The 22,917-nt window shown below is 40.6% G+C and overlaps 1 protein-coding gene across 2 annotated transcripts in view; it reads left to right on the top strand.

Moving 5' to 3' along the window:
* The window catches only part of dock8 (dedicator of cytokinesis 8), a 73,641-nt gene extending 50,831 nt beyond the window's left edge, over positions 1 to 22,810 (top strand). For both annotated transcript variants that reach the window (XM_033619213.2, XM_033619214.2), the window contains 16 exons: positions 517 to 604; positions 745 to 841; positions 1,741 to 1,875; positions 2,122 to 2,274; positions 6,058 to 6,216; positions 6,301 to 6,401; positions 8,346 to 8,538; positions 9,148 to 9,291; positions 10,712 to 10,843; positions 11,256 to 11,390; positions 11,870 to 11,959; positions 13,628 to 13,864; positions 13,949 to 14,092; positions 15,222 to 15,328; positions 19,010 to 19,180; positions 20,941 to 22,810. In XM_033619213.2, the coding sequence (XP_033475104.1) occupies positions 517 to 604; positions 745 to 841; positions 1,741 to 1,875; positions 2,122 to 2,274; positions 6,058 to 6,216; positions 6,301 to 6,401; positions 8,346 to 8,538; positions 9,148 to 9,291; positions 10,712 to 10,843; positions 11,256 to 11,390; positions 11,870 to 11,959; positions 13,628 to 13,864; positions 13,949 to 14,092; positions 15,222 to 15,328; positions 19,010 to 19,180; positions 20,941 to 20,992 (2,138 nt within the window). In that variant the 3' untranslated portion in view covers positions 20,993 to 22,810. The remainder of the gene's footprint in view (positions 1 to 516; positions 605 to 744; positions 842 to 1,740; positions 1,876 to 2,121; positions 2,275 to 6,057; positions 6,217 to 6,300; positions 6,402 to 8,345; positions 8,539 to 9,147; positions 9,292 to 10,711; positions 10,844 to 11,255; positions 11,391 to 11,869; positions 11,960 to 13,627; positions 13,865 to 13,948; positions 14,093 to 15,221; positions 15,329 to 19,009; positions 19,181 to 20,940) is intronic.
* Positions 22,811 to 22,917: the final 107 nt, after the last annotated feature.

Genomic DNA, 22,917 nt, shown 5'->3' with positions numbered 1-22,917 from the left:
ACCTTTTGGAATTGCTTTTCTGTCGAATTTAGCTCTGCGTATTGTGCTACATTTCAGAGGTTTTAAGTGGAACTATCTCCAAAATGAGTGAACATTCAGGTGTACATGAATGTTCAGAATGTTATCAGTATTTTAATAATGTGCTGTTAGTAAGTCACTGTGAGAATCTATTTTAGGTCACACAATCTACGCCCAGGTTAGCGTGTTTTTCAGGAATTTTACATCTGCTGTTTGTTCAGCAGCATTTCAAATATGAAGGTGTTCTCTGGTGCATAAGGAGACCAAGTTAATGTAAATACAGCTCTATATGTCAAATTTATATCAGCATTGTTTTCCACACGCATAAATCTAGTTTACTACTGCACTGCAATAAATGTTTTGTCATAACACATAATGTTACCTGATCTTTTAGACTGCATTGATTCCTATGATACACTTTAGTTTATAATCTGTACTCATGCATAATAGTTTTCTCCCTACCTGTTATTGATTAGCTGCTTTTGAATCCCCTCACAGGAATGGACAGGACCTTGGGTCAGAGAGAGAACCTACGCTGGAGAAAAGACCTCACTCAGTGGAGACAGACCAACGACAGACAGGATAAGTGAGTTATGACTTTGCATGTCTGCTGTCCAATTTTCTGTTTCCCCTCTTGCTTTATCAATGTCTGTTTCTCTGCCTGCCTTTTTTCTTGCCATCCTTTCCTCTCTAAATATCTGTCTTGCTCTCATCACCTTCCTTTAGGACTAAAGCAGAGTTGGACCAGGAGGCTCTGATCAGTGGAAACTTAGCCACAGAGTCGAACCTAATAGTGCTGGACTTGCTGGAAACCATCGTACAGGTCAGAACGCAGTAACCTGCCACATGTGATATCTCAACACTGCATGTACAGAAAATGAACCCATGAAAAATATAATTGAGTCCACTGTGTATTGCTTTAGATTGCACCATATTATAAGGTTTTCTTAAACAGGATTTTTGTATAGACTGACAGAAAAGTATTCCCTCTTAGTCATCACTTATGACCCACTAGAAGTGTTAGGCGGTGTATTTATCTGCAGAGACTCTGCCCTCTGCTTGTATGGTCTTATTTTCCTCTTAATTTGCTGTGGGGATGTTCTTGGGCAAAGAGTGCAGGTGAGGTCAGGATTTTTGACAAACATAGCGACCTGGTCCCATAGGTGTCAGCAGCACACATCCAAGACGAAGCTTTTGCAAACACAGTGCCACAAAAACGCAAATCTAGTGAGACAAAAAGCCAAGGAGAACTTGACAATTCCTGCATAGTATACCTTCAGTATTTTGTGGCTGTGGGAACCTGAAAATCAACAGTAGATTATCTTTCATCAGCACGCCCTATTAAAACTCTGTTATTTGTATGAATAATTGAAATACCGACAAAGTTCCTGATGAGATATTTGATTAAACCTCGATCAGCTTCCTCGAGAATGGGTTGAAATAATTGAGTCAAATGTGAGTGAATGACAGAGTAGAAAACAGGCTGACTGCAAAGGTAAATGTTTTTAATTGCTGTGAATGAACACAGTATTAAATAAGCAGAACACAAAGGTGGCACAATATGCCTTCCACACATGACACACTCTTTCAGTCTCAGCTTGAAACATATGTGTGTGGACTCCATGTTGATCTTCTGTTGTAAATTTGGCTTGTGCTTCCCAGTGTTTCCATAGGTGTGGTGTTTTTCTGTTTTTAATTTTCTTCTTCATGTGTCCTGTCCAGGCGGTGCCACTGGCTGAGTGTAAGGACAGCGTGGTTGGCGGGGTGTTGAAGGTGTTACTTCACTCTCTCACCTGCAACCAGAGTAGCACTTTCCTCTCTCACAACTTCAGCACACTCAGAGCGCTTGTTGTCAAGGTACTTTCATCATGATGTGTGTGTGTGTGTTTGGTTGCACTTTTCAAAAATTCAGGAGGAGGTGTGTGGGTTGGTGTGTTTACACAAAACACTATCTGCGTCTAAATTAAATGTTCTTATTTGCTTGTGGGGGTGGCAAACTGCTGATACAAGCCAGAATTATTTATGGTATGTGTGTGTGTGTTTGTGTATGTGTGTGTGTGTGTGTGTGCATACCTGGTTACATCTGCTTGTATGTGTGTGCAGTTTGGGGACCTGTTGTTTGAGGAGGAGGCAGAGCAGTGCGCGGACCTGTGCCAGAAGGTGCTTCAGTACTGCAGCAGCCCTGTCGATGAGAACAGGAGCCAGGCCTGTGCCACCCTCTACCTCATCATGAGATACAGCTACAGCAATGCCAGTGTAAGGACACACACACAAAACATGATCCTGTTTATATGTTCCAATGGGTTGTATAGGGCACACACATAGAAACACACACACACACAAAGCAAATGTCAGATAAAACCTTCTCTAACATCTAAGCTTGCAGAAGGAATTGCATTTATGTCGGATCAAATTTAATTTAAGTGCACATGAGAGCTCAGAATTGCTTATGATACATGTTCTCATGGGCACACATAGAAGCGGGGAGTCGCACACATCCCGGCCTATCTTCTCCACTTTTCCTCTCCTGCTCGGCTTTAATGTCTTTTCCGTGTCTATTTTGAGCACGCCGCAGAAAGTTTCTGCTGAAGGATGTGTCTCTGAGTAGAGAGCAGAGAGATATGTCACTGTCTGCCTCCCCATATTCCTACCCCTCTTTAACTAATGACAGCCAGACCTCTGAGCGTGTGTATGTGTGCGTGTTTCGGTACATATGTGTAAGTATATGCTCCTCAAGGGCAGGGAGAGAGTGTGAAAGGGAGGGGGGGAGAAGGAGGAAATCACGATGGAGATAGCAGAGTGTTTTTGCCAGAGGTGAAGCAGTGATGGAGGGAAATAAAAAAAGGATGAGATTGAAGAGAGACAGATCTGTAGGAAGGAGGGTTTAGGATGGAGTATCTTCTTTCATTTTCTCTGCTAGTTCGATAACTGCTGTTGCAGTTGATATTTCCTGTGTTTACAGTCTGTAGACTTTAATGAAAGTCAGACACCAGCCTGTGGAGCACACTTACACACACACATACACACACTTAGACACAGAGTATCTACAGTTTAAAGAGTATTTCCCATTTGCGTGTCCCAGCGTATGTTTGTTTATATGGTGTATACAGAGGGAGCTGTGATCTGAATTAGCGTAGCAGCCGTATGACTCATCCATACAGGACTTACTCTCCACCTCTTCCTTTGTTTATGTTTTTATCCCTTCATCTGCCATCGTCTTCCTCTGCATGTGTCACACACCCTTTTTCCCCCTGTCCATCTTGTACTTTAATTTTAGATTGTGGTAATAAAAAAGAAGGAAAAAAACAGGCTTTGTTTTTTTTTTCCAGTAATGGAACAAATCACTAAAAGCAGATACCTGTGGTTAAACATTGTCCAGTTATGGAAAGGTTGGAAAAGGAAAGAGGAAAAGGGGCTTATGAGAAAGAAAAAGGATAGAGAAAGACAAAGAGGGTTGTGTGTTGACTTAAGCTATCATTCAGGGTACTTTTGAGCACACACACACACGTACACACTGAGTTAGAGGGCAGTGATGGGTGGTTAGACTCTGGCTCCATGCTCAGTTGAACAGAATGGGGCCGTAGAGATGATCCATGGGTGATTATGTCTCTGCTAATGGGAGATCATTTCCCGCTTAGCTGGTCATGCTGGAGATAGATGGGACTTCACACATACACGAGCGCGCTCCCTCACACACATGCACACGGTCCTCGCCGCAGAGGATGGAGGGGTGTTTGTCAGGCCTGTTATCTTGGACAGGTAGTGTGAAGGATGGAGAGACGAGGAAAGGGAGGGGGCAAGGGACAGAAACAGCTTACTGACATTTGTATTGCATATTATCCTTTTTCAGTTGTATAATAACATGTCTGTTGCAGAGGGGCTGTACCGAATTTTCTTTGCCTTCGAAGCTTCTATAGAGGTTTTCGGATGAAGCTTCAAATGTCTGTCATCTTATGTCGTGATGTCATTGCCCTAAAAAAAGAAAAAAGAGAAAATCCTCGATTTGAATAAAATGATTTATTACATTAAATGAGCAAATCTATTTTTATCAAGTCAGGTCTCTATAATGAATATAACCCACCAGTTTCTTCAACATAAATACAAGTAGGCATTTGATAAGGGTATAAAATAATGATCAAACAATAATCGTGCTCTTAGATTTGTACCAGCTGTCACTGTGCTTTTTTGGGATCATCATCAGCTCTCTTAAAATGCTTTCAAACTGACAATTTATTCGTTATTTTTCTATTTCCATTCTTTGTATGAAAGTGGAGACATCCTGATAGAGTGTCAAGCAAATGCAGATTTATTATATGATCTTTTTTTTTTGTAACAACTTAATAAATTTACTATAACGATGTTAGAGCAGAATTGATAATATTATTCTTGTGGTTATATAAATGTAATTCTGGGTGCCGTTAGACTGCTGCTAGACCACCCAATTAATACAGGTGCGTGCCTCCCTTTGTGTGCAGCAAGCGGGAGAGCAAACTGTTTTTGACCACAGTGAAAATTTTGTCTTTGAAAGGCTAAATGCCAACAAATATGGATCCAAGCAGAATATTATGTAGATAGAAACATGCTGTAGTATTTGGAAATGATAACATCTATCTTTTTTCAATACATTTTGAGTTCTGGACTTCATAATGCTCTGGCGTTATTGAAATGTTTCCATTACACAAAATGGAAACAATTCTATGCAGACCCCACTGAAATTAAATTTTACAAATAGCATAATACTTATAAAATGAGTGTAGCCTAATCTTTGTCTGCAATTGTGCAGAAAATCATGTGTTTAAACAGAGTGAGCAGATGTGCCAAAAAGAAAACAAAAAGCTGTGCAGCTTCCCTATATTGAATGTAATAGATGTCAACGTTATGAATTAAGTTTCAAACAATTTGGTGCGGCCTTATGTTGCAGCTCTCTTATTCTGTGCACTGTCAAATGCCGATAAATAACCAAAATGAGCATAGCACAAGCAAAGTGTTTCCAAAGACACTGTATTGCATGACTTGAAAAGGCTTAGAAATCTTGAATACATTGTCATTGCATGTTAGAATATCCTCCACACATCAACATTTGCATACACACAACAAAGTACTGTGCATTTTTAATTTGTATCTATTTTATGGGTTTATTTAGATTTTTTTTTTTATCTCTGTAGGGAATTTGAAGGTCAGGTTTAAAAGGAATAATTGAATTACTAGACAGTAGTCAAAATGTTCATTCTGTAGATATCAATAAAATGCAAATAAATATATAAATAGAATAATATCTTTTAAATTATATCACCAAAAAGAAATGTTTCATACATTAAAGTGTGTAGATTTGCTTGTCTATCTTTTATGCATACATCCTTATAGGATACAAGCATTCAGTTTAGATTTAGTGATGCTCTTTTTGGCAAAGGTGATTGCAAATATGTTCTAGTAACCTAGTAGGTCATTATTTACAATGATGAATTCTGCCTTATATGTTTTAATATTAGGATAAGACAACAACTGAGAGAATGGGTGTAGTGGTAGAAGTAGTAGAAGAAGGAAAAGCAGTGGTAATAGCTGTCTGCCATGTTGTTATATTGAGCCATAAGAGCAAAAAGTGCATTTTATAATATATATTATGGGACATTTTTAAAGACTATCATGGTATTTAAAGCACATTGAGTACTTTGGAACTGACAGACACACATAATGTACTGCCTATGATAAAAATACATGCCCTGACCATTATTGGAAGTTTTATGGTAACTAAGTAATTTAGAAGCAAAATGTAGTCTGCCAAAGGAGGAAATGTTGCTCGCTGCGTTTATCTGTTATGTGTTAGTGCGCCTTGTCTAGCCATGAATACATTTTTTTTCTATAGCTTGCAGAGAAGGCAGCAAAAGGAAAAAAGATTTAGATTATCGAGTCTGTGGAAATCCATAGTCACATGAAAACCTTGCCATGCTCCATTTTTATGTGCACTTTGTCTTACTGCATGACAAACGCTGCCAAATGTTTAACACTGACACTCACTGCGGTCCCATCTGTCTCTGTCAGAACTTCTCAAGAGTGAAGATGCAGGTCACCATGTCTCTGGCCTCGCTGGTGGGCAAGTCCTCAGACTTCCAGGAGGAATACTTACGACGCTCACTCCGCACCATCCTAGCCTACGCAGAGGAGGATAATGAGATGCAGAACACTCAGCTGCCCTCGCAGGTATAAAATGCTACTGTATCACAGTGTTGATATTGATCGGATCACAGCCTTATGCCTGCCTCATGTGTTTGTCTCTGTGTTCAGGTGGATGAGCTTCTAAGAAACCTTAACAGTATTTTGTCAGACACGGTGAAGATGAGAGAGTTCCAGGAAGATCCTGAGATGCTCATGGACCTCATGTACAGGTGAAAAACACAATCAACACCCATGAAATGCTGCCTCTTTGTCTCTCTGTGTCTTCAGTGTCTCACTCTCTTCTCCCTCTTTCTCATCACCCTGTGGCTTCTCTCTGTGTTGTGCTGCTGGTTCCTATTTCTCTGTGGTCTGCACTGTTTTGCCTCTATTTGGTGCCCTCACTATGGTAACCATGTGGTAGCAGTTTAGTCTTCTGATCTAGCTTTGTGTATATGCAAATGCAAACAGTCTGTGTGTGTGTGTGTGTGTGTATGTGTGTGTGTAAGGAGACGGAGGGGGACAAAGAGAGCATACATGTGCTGTGTGTTGATTTAGGCGCTTTACCTCAACATGTTCTAATGTCACCTACACGTGTCATTTATCATGCACCTTTCTGTTTGGGTTTGGGTCCCAGTCACCTGGTGAGTGTTTGACGGCCGCATGGAACGACCCGTTAGCGTCACACACTCACCTAGACTCACCCCAGCGTTTACCTCCGAGCTCCCCAAACACACAGGTCATTGATGTGCGAGGCATTTGGTCTCCAGATGTGTGAATTCATTTGTAGGTATAGTATAGTGACTCACCTGCTTTATAAATAAATTCATTCAGGGTTTTAGATTTATTCCCATGCTGTTAGGCTAATGATTATTCATGCATTCAGTGACCAGGGAAACATTTTCCATATTTTTTGTTGCCCATAAAAACACTAATCGACCCAAATACTTTCATCGCTGCCACATTCACTCTCATGCACACATTTTGCTTTTGATGTTCACTCTCTTTATGTAGATATTTATTGCTATACTGTAGGAATAAACTCTTGTGGGTGACATAGTCGTGTATGTGATGTATTCTGTGGAGCATAATACACAGCCGTTATACACCAGTCAGATACAGCATTAAAAGCACTGACAGGGGAAGTGAATAAAATTGTTAAACTGCAGTGTTCTGCTGGGAAACTTTGGGTCCTGGCATTCATGGAGATGCTACTTAATACGCAAAGGACAGGGGAAAGGCCATGGATGTATAGAAGGACAGGCATTTTTTCCCAGAATCACTGACTCCACTTCTGATCTGTGATATTGTACCATAGATATTAAAAATTGAAATGGATGCCGAAAAGTTCAAAGTCTTCTGACTCATTTTAAGTTTAAATCAAGTCTGTAGCTAAAAGTTTTTTTTACTCACCTGCTTCAGTTTGCAGTTATGAATATTGCTGACGTACCTCTCGTGATGTCGAAATGGGAAGTTTAACACATTTACTGATGGAGATTTATCTTTGCTTTTTCACATTACAAATGCATACATTTTTCCTCATAGTCAAGACTATTTGTCCCTTTCTCTGGGGCTGTGCCACATAGAGCTGCAATGGTTAATAGATTATTAAGTAAGTCAAGTACTGGTCAACTATTAAACTGATCTGCAACTAATTTCACAATCATTTTTAGCATTTTTTTAAAAGAATAAAAGTCAAAATTCTCTGATTCCAGCTTCTTACATTGGATGTTTTCTGGTTTCTTTACTCCCCTTTGACAATAAGCTGAATATTTTTGGGTTGTAGACATTTGAGGACACTATCTTGGGCTTTGGGAAATGCTGATCGACATTTTTTTACAATTTTCTGACATTTTATAGTCCAAATAACTAATCAGTCGACAATGAAAATAATCGTCCTCATGCCAGAACATACCAACATAGTAGTCACCAAATGCATCATGACTGCAGCACCTCCACTAACAAACTTGTTTCTTATTTATTTAGATGGTTAGCGGTCAGTCTGACTGTGTCCTTAGTCTCTTGTGTATGTTGTGTTTATGATCTAGTTCCATGCTGCCTTCTTGGCAAAGGCTGTCTTCAAAAAGAGATATTAATCTTAATGAGATTTTTATCTGGTTAATTATAGGAAAGGAAAGAAGAACATAACAATACCATCCTTCTTCTCTCCTCCTCAGGATAGCAAAGGGCTACCAGACATCTCCCGACCTCCGTCTGACCTGGCTGCAGAACATGGCAGAGAAGCACAACAACAGGAAGTGTTACACTGAGTCGGCCATGTGTCTGGTCCACGCTGCTGCCCTGGTGGCCGAGTATCTCAGCATGCTGGAAGATCACAAATACCTGCCTGTTGGCAGCGTCACCTTCCAGGTAGAGATCACAAATACAGATAAACACAGCAGATTAGCAAGGAACTAATAATAAAACCATGTCTAGACTGAAAAAAAGGAACAGTTACAGCCACACAAAACAAGCATTCATCCTTTGTTTGTTGTGACTGTTGGTTGTTTTGCTGAATGGAGGCAAACCCTCTTCTGCACAACACACTGCATCACACATCCCCAAGGACTTCTTCCAAATTCGGCTGTATGTGTCCAGAGGGGGGAGCTGTACACTCATAACGTCAACATATAAATATGGTCCCCTGGTAGCACTGCTTAACACAACGCCTTTGAAGTTGAAGGGGGGAAAAGAGGCGAATGTGCTCCTGTGGGAAAATGTGAACCGACTGTTCTGCTGAGCTGAAAACAAACAGTTATAGCAGTAACTGCGATGATGGTGTTATCGATGAGCTGTGTCACACATGTGACCTCTGGTACAGGACACTAACCTGCAGCAGTCAGCAGGTCATTGATTTGATGGTCATTAAATTAGTTCCATTTCCCCACTGTAGGACATCTCCTTTTAAAGTCGGCCATGTGATTGATTATTTGATTAAGAGGGCTAATTGATTGATTAGCTGACTGATTTTCTCCTCAGAACATCTCCCCCAACGTGCTGGAGGAGTCGGCGGTGTCGGATGACATCCTGTCCCCGGACGAGGACGGGGTGTGTTCAGGACGCTACTTCACAGAAAGCGGCCTGGTGGGATTACTCGAGCAGGCTGCCGAGCTCTTCAGCAATGTGAGACACGAAGCTGCACTGATATCCATGATATTTATGTTTAGTGTCATTAACGTAGAGGCCTGTAGCTGTGTCCTAAATCCATACTACAAACTGATTCCTGCCAAGATTTGAGTATGTAGCGGGTTCTCACTGGAAAGCGAAAATATTAGGTATGCTGAGAACAGTCAGTATGTGCACAAATTTAGATTTTTGAGTGTGCTGTTAATGGACACTAAAGTTAAGTCATTATCATATTTTTGGAGAAATAAAATAGTGATTCCAGAGAGAAGCAGACAGGGGGGTCTACAGTCTGTGTTTGAAGACAAAAAAAGACAAAGATATTTAGAAGCTAAAGCCGAACTATAGGCTACAGATCACAGTGTAAAAGTGAACCACCACATCACTGCTGATCGCCACAGAAGACAATGAATATAAAGGGCAACTTTGCTGATACTGACCCAGCTGTGTGGCATCGCAGTGTGTGCAGATGAACGGTGTTTGGCTTCGCCTCGTGCTGCTGCCAGCAGCTGGACCTTCGCCGTTGGACAGGCAGGGATCTCTGGTGGAAGTCAAACAATATTCATCTGCGCACACTGCAATAACACACAGCTGGTTGAATATCAGCAAGTGTCCCTGCTTCCCTTCACTGGTTCCTGTACAGCAGGGTCGGTCTTTGTTTCACTGTTATAATCATTAAAAAGCAAAAGCAGCATGTGTATACATTCAGTAGGCTATATCTTCAGTAGCTAGCTAGCTAACCCTACACTTTTCAGGGTTTGATTTTGGTTTTGGAACAGGGAAGAAACGTATATCTTAAATGCTGAGAGCACACCCCTGGGTCATGTTGCTTGGTAGCACATGCAGACTGCAAACTTAAGCGGCTGATACTGTGAATAATGTAAGTGAAGCAAAGTGTCAAGTTTGACGCTTTAAGCAGCAAAACCAGAGGCCAAGCAATCGGCCTATTCCAAACAGGCACATTTTGAACAGCCGCTGCACTAGTATTAATTAAGTGGAGTGCTGTACGTCTGCAGGTGTGTTTGCAGTATCGGTCATAATTTCTGAGCATGTAGGAGATGATTTCATAGATAATTTATAGCCATAGACTGCACATCTTTTAAATCAGAGTTCCACAGGGAGGAAATTATAAGTACACTGTGTGGATTCTGTCAGGCATACCAAATAGAACATTGCTGAAAATTTCATGGAAACATCCAGAGAAATGATCACTAGAAGAGTGTGAACCCTGTTATCAGGATGACAACGACCGAGTGCTTTTAATGCAGTAACTATAACGCTCATAATATTAAGTCAATAAATAAGGAGGATAGCCATGCCATAGAACATTTGGTTTAAGATTTTTGTTGTTAAATGAAAGTATTGCCACTTTATATACTGTGTCTTGTCACGCTAACCGGCGCTGTGCTTGTCTCACCAGGGTGGTCTCTACGAAGCAGTGAATGAAGTCTACAAGATCATCATACCGATCCTAGAGGCTCATCGAGATTTCAGGAAACTGGGATCCACTCATGACAAACTTCAAAGAGCCTTTGATAACATCATTCAGAGGGTAATAACTATATGACACTGTAGGGAGTGCTTCATTTATTCAATTAAAGTTAAAGTCTAAATGGGAAAGACGGTGAGATACTGCAGTGGATCAGGTAGAAAGATCTTGTGCAGAATGGAAAAGCAATTAATCATTTAGTTACCTCCATTTCTTTGTTCAGTATTTCTTAAGGACATTGAATATGTTCTTTTAAAATGTCTTTAAATGACAAAGGTCCTTGAAAAAGATAATTAATATTGTTTTGCTCAACAAGAAAAGATTTTTCTCACATGGTTTTGCAGGCATATCAAAATTTTAAACTAAACACATCAAAGTGTTCTTCACAATAAAGACCTCATAAAAGGCTATTAAAATAATGAGAAGGAATATCATACTGATTAGAGAGTGATATAAAATCTTTGTTTCCCTTCAGGGCCATAAGAGGATGTTTGGAACCTATTTCCGGGTGGGTTTTTATGGAGCCAAGTTCGGTGACCTGGACGAGCGGGAATTCATTTACAAGGAGCCAGGGATCACACATCTGCCTGAGATATCACACAGGCTGGAGGTACGACAGAGGAAAGTGTGTGTGTGTGTGTGGACTGATATGCATGTTGTGAATCAGTGTGTGGTTTAGGTGGAGTGAGAGGGGAATATGGTTCCTGGCTGGACTGGTGGAATCTGATAATGACTGAGAGACTCTGAGTGAGCAGAATGACTGAAGGCAAGACTCACAATCATCCATCTGTTTTTAGTGCATTTTTAGAGAGCTTGGAAAGCTCGGCATTCATTTACATGCTTTAAAGCAGAAATAATGTCGCGACGAGCAATGCGATGTCAGCCTCGCTCTTCAATCAAATATGTCAATGACTCTAAATGGCATTCAAGTTATTTCGTGCTTTTAAGTGCTCTTGAAACATTTTGTTCTTAAATGAATAGCCTTGAATGGCAATGCAATCTGTTTGATATTTGAATAAAAATCATGATAGATTATATCATCAAAAATACTGTACACTAACTACACAGTCGTTCCCCTCCCCCCCCCAGAACTTCTACAGTCAGTGTTTTGGAGAAGACACGTTGGTGATGATCAAGGACTCTACGCCAGTGGACAGAAAACAGCTCAACCCCAGCAAGGTAGGTGACCATCATGTCACGTAACTGATTGCCGCCACATGTTCGTCGGTACTGTTGTAAAAATATGAATTGGATATAGTACTTGGTTAAGGTTTTGCTGACTGCTAGCAAGACAGTGATTACTATAAAATGGTATGCACAAAGACGGTGAATCGATATAGTGGAAAAAGTGTCTGTAATAAAGAAATTAAGACATCATTTAAGAATACAAGAAGCCGAATCTGAAAAAAATGGGAAAATGGACACTATACAGATCCCAAAGAAACAACACCACTAGCAGTGGGTAGACATGAAGATATAAGATTGTGACTGTGAGCATAAGGTATGTAAATCTCAACAGTGGTGTTATTTTTATCTATTTATATTTTTTGTTAATTGTTTTGTTGGGTGAGTAGGAAAATGCAATAAAAAAGAAGTGTAAAAAAAAAAAAAATCATCCTGAAAAATATCCTGAAATTTTAGTCAAGACAACACCAAATAGAAAAAGTATAGATTATGATATTAAAAATAGCAATGGAAATATAATATTATATAATAATTTAATATTTTTTAATTTAATAAATGTAAACGTATTTGTGTTAACAGGCAGAAAATGGACCTGCACTTGCATAGTGCCTTTCTAGTCATCCAGCCACTTACTGTAAAGCGCTTTTTACGCTATGAGTCACATTCACCCATTCACACACACATTCCTGCCACCTCCATTTTTAACGCACCCACACACCAATGGAACAGCCATAGGGAGCAATTTCGGGTTCAGTATCTTGCTCAAGGATACTTGGACATGCAGACTGGAGGAGCCGGGGATTGAACCCCTAATCTTATGATTAGTAAACAACGCTCTACCCCCTGAGCCGCCTTGTAAATGTCTAGAAATGTAATGTAACTAAAGGTACAGTGTGATTAATTTTCCTAATCTAGACATTGTACAGAATGTATGGAATACGTACATTTAGATTACCTGTAATACATTAAAAAAATGGCTGTAATTTTGCGCTTCCAAATTTAAAATAGGCCGTTTTCTGAATATTAAAACAAGATGGGAAACACAGGGTAGTTTCACAATAACACTGGAAGAGGTACCGCGGAATGATCTGCAGACAGCAATGGTTAACGACACGCTCTCCCTCCTGGAGAGAATTCGCCTGGAAGAACGTGGCTCGATTGAAAGACTGACTACTCTTATCGGACTGCCTGCTGTGCATTTTCTGGAGTTGTCCAGTGTGTCCCGGAGACAGATCTATTTTAATGTTTAAATCTTGTTGATCTAGGAGAGCTTTACTCTGCAAAGTGAGATAAATACTTGAGGGTGTAGTCAGTATCATGCAAAAAGGCTTTGATCAGAAAATGACTTAAGAAAGATCAACTAAGGTCAATATACTGTGTACACAGTGGAGAGAAAAACATTTAAAAGTTTAATATGCATTTTCGTAGCTTCTTGTTGGATGTGTGTTGCTTACAGTCTGGCACCTGGTCGCTACCTTTCTTTTAGGTGTGTGTTTTGTTGCTTGTTTGCACATGTGTATTACTCTTTCATCTGTGTTCTTTAAAAGAAAACCTGATAAAAGCAAATAAAAACCTGGCTTTGTACAAGCTGCATTCTCATAAATTTTGCATGAATTGAAAAACTGTCAGCAAACAATAAAAACCCCCACTCTTCCTCTGTAGGCCTATATCCAGATCACTTATGTGGAGCCCTTCTTTGATGACTACGAGATGAAAGACCGGCTGACGAACTTCGAGAAGAATTTCAACCTGCGGCGCTTCATGTACACCACGCCTTTCACCAAGAGCGGGCGGCCACGGGGAGAACTCAACGAGCAGTACAAGAGGAAGACGATCCTCACCACCATGCACGCCTTCCCCTACGTCAAGACTCGCATCAACGTCATTCAGAAAGAGGAGGTACGTGCCAAATTCCTGGTGTGGAGCGTCTCCATATTTTGTTGATTGCAGCTTACATTTGTAAAATACTGCTTCTCTTTCCAGTTTGACCTGACTCCTATTGAAGTGGCCATAGAGGACATGCAGAAGAAGACCAGAGAGCTAGCAGTCGCCACACATAGAGAGCAGCCTGATGCTAAGATGTTACAGATGCTGCTACAAGGCTCTGTGGGAGCCACTGTTAACCAGGTATGAGCATTTTTGTTGTAATTGAAGGTCCCGCTTCTGCTGCACACTGCCGTCTGTCTGCTCCTATTATAGCTGAAACGATCACATACCTCATGCTTAACCAAATGATGGCTGCCCAAAATGATTGCTCTTTGTATCATACATAGCCCTTTTGTCCCCTGAGTGTTCCCTTCTTAATGTGCGGGGGGAAAATAAACTGGAATAATTTACCCCTCTATTTATCTTATCACATTTACAGTTTCTATTGTAGTCGCAGAGTGCAGGTGGGAACCATGACAGTGATCACACATCAAAGCCTCCACCCCATCCACAACCCTAATCCTTCCTTTGCTTTTCCCCTGATTTAGTTAAAACGTCAATTCATGGCCCCTCTTTCCTTTCATGTCCCTGCTGCACGGCATGCTGAACCGGAGGTCTCTTTGATCTGATAGCTTCCAGGTCCTGCCAGCCTGGTGAATGTTGGAGTAATGATGAAGCTAGCTACGGCGTCTCCGCTCCCTCCCCCCCTATGCTTTATCTTCCAGCGTCTAATCTGACAGGTCCCTCGCTCCGACCTGATGGTTGTATACATAACGCTAATGCTCAGCAGCTCCGTAAACATATAACTCTTGACTGTAATCAGCACGGGAGGCTGGGTTTCTGTGTGTGTGGGTCCGCGGCTCAGACCAAGGACTGAGGCCCAGGCCCAATGCGTTTATGATGCTAATCAGAGCTGTTTAACTGTGGCTGTCGTGATGCAGGCACTGTGCGAGCGTGCTGTGGTTTTATGATGAATATAAGTTAGGATAACAAGATCTCATACTGGGCAAATGGGAGCCAAATGGTGGGTGTATGCAGGGTTAGCGGTGACATTAGCCATGCAGGAGGCTAATCATGGTTCCTTCTCTGATCTGATATCTTCCTCATGTTGTAGTTCAGCATCTTGGGCATGCATTAGGCATTCAGTTAGGAAGTCGTTCCCCCCCCCATCTGAAAGAGGGGTTTTCTCATCCCTCCTTTGTTCATACACTCTGAAACACTTCCTCTCTTTCCTTCCTTTGCTCTTGTTTTTGCTTTCTCCTTCTTTGTCTCTCTAACTCTGTCTCTTTGTTTTTGTCCCTCTTCCTCATCTGTCCGCCCCCTGTTGAAGGGCCCATTGGAGGTAGCCCAGGTCTTCCTGAATGAGATCCCAGCGGACCCGAAGCTCTTCCGTCACCACAATAAACTGCGCCTGTGTTTCAAAGAGTTTATAATGAGGTAAGATACGATCAAAGAAACACCACCTAGTGACTATGCACTGCACCAAAGGCATGCAAAAATGAGGAAAAACACCCCAGAAATTAAAAAAAAGAAGAATTTTCATGGTGAGCCATAAACCTAACGGAGTTCTCCACTTATTTTACTTGAATTTGCATTTCTGCCTCCCTTTAATGTTACCTGTGGCTGGCATTGGTTCAGTAGGTGGAAGTACAGAACAATACTTCAAAGAGATTCCTCTGTAGAAAATTCATATCTTTTTGAGACTTGACTTGACGGAGTGAAAGTCTTCTGCAGGATGCTCTATGTATACATCATTACTGGTGTCAGTGTGGGAAGATAAAAGAGCACCGTCGACAACTGTGACTGATGGAGACTGATATCCTGCTGTTTAAGCAGAGTGTCAGTCAAGACGCAGAGATAGAAGTGATAATCGCCACTGTAATGCACACCAAATGATAGTTAAAGAAACCAACTGGGTATATTAAGAGGACTGTGAAATAATATAACCCATTGTGACAGGGGATAGTTTTTCATTTCCCATATGACAGTGGAAGATTTTTTTTCCTCTCAATATAACTGAGTGCTTTTTCTCCTTGAATTGCAAAGGTTTATTGTTCCCAAGAGTTTCATTATATTTTGAATATTCAAAACATAATTTAAAACCACAGCAATGCGTCTGAGGATATGCTGATTTTGTGCAGGAGACGTGTGTCTTTGGTGCAGGCGTGTGTGTGTGTGTATGTGTGCGCGCTTTCATCTCGTGGGCATTTGCAGTTCGCCTCCAAAAGGTGGTTTTCATTTTCTAACCCTCATGTCACATTCCAGCCGCCTTGATTGCTACAAGCAGGTTGGCAAATATTTACTGTAATTTCATAAAGGTTTATTTTCTACCCTAAATCCAGGCAAGCTGGCACTGGACCCTTTGTATGCCAATCTTCCTCACAGTGGTGCTCTAAAAACAAATCCGCTCAAGAGAACACAAGTTTCTAAGTTGGTCATCTTTTTCTTCACTAAATAAAATGTCTCCAATCAGATAGAGTATGTGTGCCTCAGACATCAGGCCTCACAGTCAAACATGTCAGCAGCTATGACCATTGCTTTTTAACTGCTCAGTCATTATGGTTAACAGATGCACTGTAATGATCAGGGTCGGTCACAAAAGTAAGAATATTCTATACAAATATGTATCATGAGATTGCAAATTTATGCAAAATTCTTTGCAAATTTTATGTTCTATTCAATGAACTGTGTTCTCCTTTTATGCATGATATCAGATGAGACTCTACTGTTATGTAAGATGAATATCTAATGACTTATTTTGTTGACTTTTCATTATGATTAGCCTGGAATCACTGCTGTTGTCTAATATAATAAACATAATGCAAAGAAAATGTAAAAGAGAAGCAAAGAAAGCCAAGAAAAATCAAAGTCAGTACATTTGTTGTCGCTTAATCTAACTTGTGTCTTGATGGCATTTCTAATACATATTGTCGTGGCTTGAAGAGATAGATAGATAGATAGATAGATAGATAGATAGATAGATAGATAGAGATGAATGTTTGGAGTTGTTTGAGGAACAGGTTTCTCAGCTGGTCATAGCCGGTGATGTCCCTGCCCTCTCGTCCCACCTCCCCTTTGTCCAAATTTGGATTATCTACCTAGGGTAACTGACAAAGCTTTGATTTTGCTTTTTTCAGTCACCTCCGTAAACCTGTGAGTGATGTTGTAAATACAGGAAGAAAAAAGTAACACCTCCTGCACACTTATTTCATGCCAAAAAAGTCTAATAAAGACAATGTTCCGACCATACTTGGATCTTCGTCAGGTCAAAATGTTTGAGAAGTTGAAACCACAGCTATATTTATATACATAATGCACACCAACAGGCTGACAAGCTCTTTGATGGTGCATGTGGTTAACCATCTTAACTGCCCCAGGGTAATAATATATGTAAAAGTACTCCCTGAATACTTTCCGGTGTGTCCCCCCCCCCCCCCCCCCCCCCCCCTTCTTTTGAGACAAGCTGACATCAGCTCATGACAGGTTTCTGTATATCCTCCTGAGATATGAACATTTGTTTGGTATGCTTTTTTAAATTTCTCTTAGCTATTTGGGATCAGTAGGAGCTGATAAGTATGGAAAAATAAACATGGTCCATGATAATTAAGTGCAAAAGTCCTCAAACAAGTACTCCCATTTAACAGCGTGTTAGCCTGTTACTATTGCTCAAATTGGTGAAATTTGTTGCCATATCAAACTACAGACATTATTAATCATAAATAAACAAGTTTCAACCAAAAAATGTGATCAGGTTTTGGACCTTGTTCACTTTTGTGTCGAGAATGGCTGCAGACTGACTGGTCTTACTACTACTAGATGGCACAAAAAAGTGTCCACGATCAAGGACAACAGTTCTAGGTTAAGTAGAATAAAGTATAGGTCAAGTAAACCCAAAATGTGATGAGCACAGGGTCTCAGGAGGATATGGTCATCTTCTCTAGGCACGCTACTGCAAGCTACATGTAGCTACATGCAAACGGCAGGTAAACATGTAATCTTGGTATCCAATGGTGCTAATTTCTCCCTGATTTTGGATCATATTCCTGCAGGAACTTGTCCTGTTGTGAAGATTTGGGTTTAAAAGCTTTTATTGGTGATTTTTTTACGCGAAAAACATGCTGCTATTCCCTGTTAAAGTCATTCCACAGCTGCAATGATGGTGCGGAGATGCTGAGATACAGACAACCCAGAAAGAGACAGGGACTAAAACCGAACTGTCACAGACAGAGGGTGAATACAGGTGTTCCAGCACAGAAGCATAAAGAAAAATAGTGTTTTTTGAACATTATAAGCACGTAAACATGTTCTAGTAGACCCTGCAAATGAGCATAGGCAGGTTCCGTTTAAATACTGTTCATACATCAGGAGAATTCATGTCATATTTTTCAAACCAATCAGTCAGATAGAGAGCTATGTAGATGTTTTTAGGGCTTGAGTCTGAGCTGTCCTTAATGCTCATTGCCCTACATATTTACTGTATACTGTTACACGACATTGCTGTTTCCACATTACTGTCTTTAAAACCTAAGAGATAAGCTAAGACATGTGTTCGCAATCATCCCAGTCTCTCTTACTTCCTGCAGACTGCTCTGTATGTTGGCCATTACATGTCGTGATAGATGACTCTGGGGAGACCCCATACAGCTCCGATCTTTTGTTGCTCATCTTTACCATGAGGCTTAAGGAAGAATAGGATTTTTATTTGTTAGGCATTTGTGATTTGGTGATTTACCTCTGCTGCCTGTTTTAACTGTTTTGAAACAGCCTCGTGGGTCATTTACAGACTTCTAATAGGTGTATAGGGGTTCTTTACAGCCAAGTACATTGTTAACTCACATTTAGAGTTCTGGCATTGCAAAGGAGTCCAATTTATGTCAAGTAGTTACAGGACGTTGTTAGCATGACACAGTGCAGTGCATTTCTGAGGGCTCGAGGACAGAGAGGGGATTACTGCCAGATTGGTTTGCATAGAATTATTGTTGAAGCTGTTCTCAAGTTTGAGGTTATTGCATTAAAAAAAGGTCAAGGAGTACATTCGACTCCTTTTTCTCATCCCATGCAATGTCATTTAAGAAAATGCATCATAAAACTGATTCTGCTCTGCTCTCTGTTGTGTAGATGTGGCGAAGCAGTCGAGAAGAATAAGCACCTGATCACATCGGACCAGAAAGAGTACCAGCAGGAGCTGAAGAAAAACTACAACCGCCTGAGAGAGAGCCTGAGGCCCATGCTGGAGAGGAAGATTCCTGAGCTCTATAAACCCATCATCCGGCCTCGGCTGGAGAACAGGTAAACAGACCCGCCGAGTCAAACAGCCAATACTGTTCTGAAAAGACAACAAAAAGCGCAGCATTGATCTTTTCATCACTCTGTATGATTGCTGAACCCAAAGGAAAGTGAGAACAAATGGAATTGAGCAGGGATCCATTCACACTGTCCGTGTCACCTCCACAAATATTGATAGCTGAACCAGAGCCACAGTAAACAGATTGAGTGTTGAACCGATGCCACAGCCACATTGCACCCATGTGTTAGTAAGGACTGATTGCTCACAAAGTGCTTTTATGATCGACCATGGTAATCTTGATACATCTTGTAGCAATGTATTTTCATGCTGAGGGAAGAGCACACACTTCAAAAGGATACTTATCCCCCGAATTTTGATTTTTCCATCGATTGCTCAGCCTCTGGGATGTGAAGGAAGCTTCCAAAATCAGCTGTGTATTCTTAGATGAGAATTAATGTTAACACCAGCAAAAATAATATGAAAATGTTAATAAAATAAAAAATAAATCCATGTCAACACTGGATTATTTGGGTCAGTGGCAATATTCATATCAGAGAGATGTTTAAAGGAATCCGATAATGGTTATACACAGATGCATCTGCCAGCCTGGTCTCACTCCCAGGGCATCAGAATCAAAATCAGCAGCACCCCCTGTGTTAATCAACTGTGTGAGATGCACAAGTCCTTCCACCAACTCAAGTATAAACCCATCTGTGTCATTATTACATGCCAAGAGACGTAGCAGACGTAGTTTGAAGAGTGTAAAAAGAGAAGATAATAGGTCCAACAAACAATGGACTTTGACCCAGGAGACCGGTGTTCTCACTTAAAGCTGGAGGCTTTTTAGTGACACCCAGGTTTTTTTCCTAACCATGACCAAGTAGTTGTGTTGCCTAAACCTAATTGCCGACCCCCTCTGCATCAAGATATAAAGCAAAACGCTTTAGGGGCATGAGTGGATGAGATCATGTTGCATCTGCAAAAGATAGTGTCAGCCAATAAAACAGCCTGTCAACTTAAGGGATGAACTGGTTTTTCCATATTTGCAGCAACATAATGTAAATGGACCTGTTCTTGCATAGCGCTTTTCTAGTCTTCCGACCACTCAAAGCGCTTTTACACTATGTCACATTCACCCATTCACACACTGGTGGCCAAGGCTACTACACAAGACGCCACCTGCTACTCAGTAACCATTCACACGCACTCACACACCAATGGAACAGCCATTGGGAGCAATCTGGGTTTCAGTATCTTGCCCAAGGATACTTCGACATGTGGACTGGAGGAGCCAGGGATCGAACTGATGATCTTCCGATTAGGTCTCAAACCTTAATAATTGTAGCAGCTACAATATCTATGGTATCCTCATTCCTGCCTTGTTGCCCTGTGAAAAACAAATCTCACGAGTCACTTAACGTGTGTGTACGCGCTGATTTGTTTTCTGTATGAGAGAGTTGGCATAATCGGACACTGAATCCTGTTGTATATTGCCATGTCCAGCACCTTGGCCTTGGTGAAGCGTCACATTAGCTAATGGGTGAGTTAAGTATGAAAGCCACTTTTGGAAGCTCTGTGTAATTGTTGCTAAAATTCCTATTTTTGTGCCTTTCGCATGAAACCATTTACCTTCCATCTCTACTCCCAACACATACCTGCCATGACCCTTCCCCCTCTTCCTCCTCCTCCTCATCATTCCTTATCTAATGTTACTGTCTTTTCCCCCGTCTTCCCCCATCCACTTGTCCTCTCCGTCTCACAGGGATTCCTTCAAACGTCTAAGTTTCCGCAGAACTCAGGAGGAAAACTCCTGAGATGCCACGGCTCGTCTGAGAGAGAGAGCGCGAGCTACGGAGAGGAAGGGAAGGCTGTCACACAACTGAGAGAGGAAAAGAGAAGATAAGATGAAAGGGAAGAAAAACGAGGAAAGGCACTGCTGGTGACACCCTTGCACTCCTCTGCGCTGGAGCAAGTGTCCACAACGGAAGACTCACAGTATCTCAACAGTCCAGTAGTGTTCAGTAACATCTGCTGTGTGTCCACTTTTATGATTTCATGGTTGTTTGATACAGGAGCCTAAAAGGAGAGCGAGCACATAAAAATATGGAGGTGGGAATCTCAAGCAAAGTGTAGCTTATTGAGCATTTCACTGTAAAATCTTCAGATGCTTTCGCTCTGTTGATTTCTGTTCTTTTTTTCTTTTTTTGTTGGATAACTGCAAGTCCTAATAATGCTGCAAACATTTCCTCTGGGTTGGTGAAAAGGCAGACTGGAGTTCCTTTCTGAGGTCCTTGCTGGCCCAGGGCCTGTGTGCGTGCCAATAATGCTCGTGTCCTGTGTGTACGTGTATGTAAATGCGTGAGTGGATGTGTGTTTATTTAGATAACGTTTGGAGTGGAAGATTTTGGTGCCATACTGGAGTCACTTTGTACTCAGTGATGATAAATGATTCTGTGATGTGCTAAAAGGGCCTCTGAAATTCCACTCTATGCATGAAATGTGCCAGTTAGAGCAGCAAGAGTATGGATGGGCGATTTGTGCACTGGAAAAATTGACACATTTTCCTTTGTGAGCGCTTAAGGCCATTCTTGTCTTAATACTGTTGGACGTATAGCACCTGACCATGTAGCTAAAAAGAAAAGTTTAACTTATTAAGAAGAGTTATCTGATGTAATTTCACAGGAGGCAGATATCTTCTTATCTGAGGTTTTAAATTACACATGGCTTATCTCTGAATCCACATTTGTATATAGTAGAGGCATTACATCAGATAGTTACAGAGATGTTTACAAAGGTATGAAAAAACTATTTTGCATTTTATTTTATGAAAATGTATTTTTAGATAGATAACAGCAATAATGATATTAATTGGAAATACTATTCAGTAGGCAGGATTCATTGACTGAGTGTACTGTAACAGTCTCAGTGTAGTTTCAGTACCTGTTTGTAAATAGACCACTTCCTACAATACACACAGTGCCAAATTTAATTCCTTCCTTATTTACTTAGGAACTGAGATACTTAACTATAAATGCAACATTTTTGAAAAGTCACTCCACACAGCTGTGCTTTGCAATGTGAATCATGTTTTCTCCACATGTCAGAATACATTCCAGAGGGGAAATTTACTGCTGCTCTGCAGTACTGAATAGTGGCAACCTGATTTCATTTGACATCCATGAAAACGCTCATTTCATTAGTGTTATGCTGCAGCTCATACTGTATTTCAGTAATGTAAATGTGCTCACTGTTTCAAAAGTGGGTATACACTTTTATATATATACATTATTAATACTCATTTGAATAATGTTTCATTCTGTTTCCAGGTACATCTCTTATTTATGAACTGTTGAATGTTTAGAAAATGGCTAAATAAGATGAGAAAGTCATATAGTGTGTGTATTAATTGTGAGTATAAATTAAAATGTATACCTATTTTTGAAACGTGCAGTACGTCGCTGGAAGATGGTGTTATACAATATATTGGTGGCATTCAATCACTTGAGACTGCATTTATGTTTCTTTATCAGTTATTTGTATGTTCATACTTGTTGTTTTGTATTAAATGTGGAATTTTTACTTGTCATGCATACAATGCTGTCGAAGCACATGAATAAAACTTAATATATGCACATTTGTCACCACTGGGGTTAGTGACTAATTTGAAAACGTTTACTTTCAATTGGCTAAAATTGAAAAGGTCTCTTAAAAATATATATAAGTCCTATTATAAAAAAGA

Source organism: Epinephelus lanceolatus, chromosome 9 (assembly GCF_041903045.1).
Source record: "Epinephelus lanceolatus isolate andai-2023 chromosome 9, ASM4190304v1, whole genome shotgun sequence".
In the NCBI taxonomy this organism is placed as follows: Eukaryota; Metazoa; Chordata; class Actinopteri; order Perciformes; family Serranidae; genus Epinephelus; species Epinephelus lanceolatus.
This window is presented reverse-complemented; position numbering and strand designations above follow the sequence as displayed.